Source organism: Spinacia oleracea, chromosome 3 (genome assembly GCF_020520425.1).
Source record: "Spinacia oleracea cultivar Varoflay chromosome 3, BTI_SOV_V1, whole genome shotgun sequence".
NCBI classification, from domain to species: domain Eukaryota; kingdom Viridiplantae; phylum Streptophyta; class Magnoliopsida; order Caryophyllales; family Amaranthaceae; genus Spinacia; species Spinacia oleracea.
In genome coordinates this window covers 132,241,845-132,244,511 of record NC_079489.1, presented here as the reverse complement: position 1 = coordinate 132,244,511, position 2,667 = coordinate 132,241,845, and the positions used below count along the sequence as shown (strand labels likewise).

General features: G+C 38.1%; 1 protein-coding gene across 1 annotated transcript; it reads right to left on the bottom strand.

Moving 5' to 3' along the window:
• Positions 1 to 608: 608 nt before the first annotated feature.
• Positions 609 to 1,292, bottom strand: LOC130470081 (uncharacterized). Its single transcript, XM_056839659.1, has 2 exons — positions 883 to 1,292; positions 609 to 783 (listed from the first exon to the last, which is right to left on the bottom strand). The coding sequence occupies exons 1-2, from the start codon at positions 1,290 to 1,292 to the stop codon at positions 609 to 611; spliced, it is 585 nt and encodes a 194-aa protein (XP_056695637.1).
• Positions 1,293 to 2,667: the final 1,375 nt, after the last annotated feature.

Here is a 2,667-nt window from a genome sequence, read left to right as displayed (position 1 = left end):
ACCTTGGAGAAACATATTTCCTGGAATAGCACTTGACTAATTTACAAGGCAAAAGAATATTATCAGATATAGCTCTACCAAGGATAAAACCATCTTGTGAAGAGTTAATCACATATCCAATTAAGCTCTGCATTCCTTAGGTAAAGATCTTTGAAATAAGCTTGTAGACTACTGAGCTACAAGCAATTGGCATGAAATCTTTGACACTAGTGGCATTCCGAACTTTAGGAATAAGAGTAACAAAAGTATGGTTAACCTGCTTTAACATGACACTAGTAATAATGAAATCTTGATCAGCCTTATAAACATTTTCCTTCACAACACCCCAAACTTTCGGAAAGAATAGACTATTACCATCCAAACCAGGGGCCTTGTTTGTATTAATACCCTTCAAAGCGTCATCAATTTCAACCACAGTGACTGGTTGGATTAAAATAGTCACATCAATACATGTAAGGCTAGGAGCAGCACTACTAAGAAGTCCCTTGTAAAAGGAAATAATGTCTCCTTTAAACTCTTGCATTGTGCTTAATTTGTTTCTTACATTATCATACAAGACATCGATACTATTTATAGCATGTTTCTCTTTCATTGGACTGAAAAAGAACTTAGAGTTCTAATCCACCAGCTTGTAACCATTGGATTCTAGATTTCTTCCTATAGGAAGACTCTTGAACATGAAGAAACTTCTTCAGTTTATCAATACACTCTTTATCAGTGCTCTTCTTGGTAACATCAGTGTGATTAGCAGCCGGTTGAGTCTGCACCTTTCCTACATCCTTTCTGATATTTTCAATTCTTTATTCAAGTCTAGCAAACTCCCGATGATGAAGAGCTTTCAGCCCCTGCTTGACAACTCTAAGTTTACTCCAAACTTTAAACATTGAACTGCCTTGATACTCAACTTCCCACCCTTTTTGCACTACCTTAAGAAAACTAGGATGATATGCCATATAGTTGAAAATTTTAAAAGGTCTACTCCCGCTATTCAAGTTAATTGTACAAGTCATCAATAAAAGAGAATGGTCAGATAAACCTGGATTAATATAATCCACAACAGCATCAGTAAAGCCAGAATGCCACACTTTATTGCCGAGAGCTCTATTAATCCTAGAGCTGATCCTCGGATTTCCTTGACCTTTGTTGCTCCAAGAGAAAAAGTGACCACAACTCTTCAATTCGTACAATGCAGCTCTATCCAAACAAGCTTCAAAATCCCTAGTTTCAGCATCAGTGACTGGATTGGCATTCTCTTTATCCCCAGAAAGAAGAATGGAATTGAAATCCCCCATTACCAGCCATGGACTAGTAATCACTGAGCTAAGATTGACCACATCAGTCCACTAAGGTTTCCTAGTGTCCACTGTATACGAACCATACACAATAGTGACAAAAGTTCTAAATTGACCATTTTTAGCTGTGATGAAAGCATGAATCAACTTATCAGACTTTTGAATCACCTGCACAATCAATAGCTTATTCTTCCAACCAACCAAATCCTACCTTAGGAATATGAGAGTAATTAAAATCCCACTGCCAAGAACCCACCAACTTCTGTTGAACCTTTTTACAATTCTCCTCCTTTAATTTAGTCTCAACTAAGGCTATAACAATGACAATATTCTGAGCTAAAAAGTTCTTTATTTCTACAATCTTAGAGGGGTCATTCATACCCCTAACATTCCAGGAGAAAATATTCATGTTGGATTGCGAGGTGACCCAACAATCCCTCCACCCCCATATGTAGAGAAATCAACTAGAGCTGTTTAAACTTGAGCAAGACCAATGTTCTATACAGGACTCCTAGCATCCCTCCACCTCTTGAAATCACTCTCCACCCCTCAACCTGCACTTGAACTACTGGCGTGATAATAGTGTCTAGAAAAGAATACAGCTCACTCCAAAATTCCTTCTCCACAACTATATCCTCACCCTTCTCTCTTTTTGCATAATTAGGAATTGGAACACCAATTTGAAATGTCTTCTTTGGTTTCCACACCTTAGTAACTTTCTTCTGCACATGAGTAGCAGGCATGAATCTAGTTGTATTCTGCTTCCCTTGTCCACAGACATGCCCCACAATCTTACAAGTAGCACAATATGGAGGAAGCCAATCATATTCCACTCTTTGCTTGATTGTGATACCAGCAGGATAATGCAACACCACTATCCTAGGCAAGTTTTTGGTAACATCCACCTCTATCAAGGTTTTGGCAAAAGAAATCCTCTGCTGACTTGTAGTACACTCATCAGCAAACAGTGGAGCACCAATCTGACTACCTATTGTAGACACCTACTTTGTCCCCATTCCCGAAAGGGAAGGTTCGATGATGAGAACATAAATCTCCACTTGACAACGCATCTCCTATAAAATAACGAATCTCAATTCCCCTTTTCATTTCACCCGAAACCTGGTATTTATAGAAACCTGCTATTTATGGAAACCTGCTAAAAATAGTAACTGCAGTAATGGGTAGTTGTTAAAAGTGGCAAGTCATAAAAGATAGAAACCTTTCAGAATTAGGTGTTGCACTCCAACATAAATCCTAAATGAGATAGAAATTGCGAGAACGATTCGAAAATAAGAGTTACGTATTAATTAAAATCATAACGAGCCTAGAGTTCGTAACGGGCCCAGATGCATTCCATCATAAAATTAATACGCAC

Coding starts and splice junctions, on each gene's coding strand:
- LOC130470081 (XM_056839659.1), bottom strand. CDS start 1,292: ATGGGGGATTTCAATTCCATTCTTCTTTCTGGGGATAAAGAGAATGCC. Junction 784..882: donor GAGTATCAAGGCAGTTCAAT/GTTTAAAGTTTG, acceptor TGAAAATATCAG/AAAGGATGTAGGAAAGGTGC.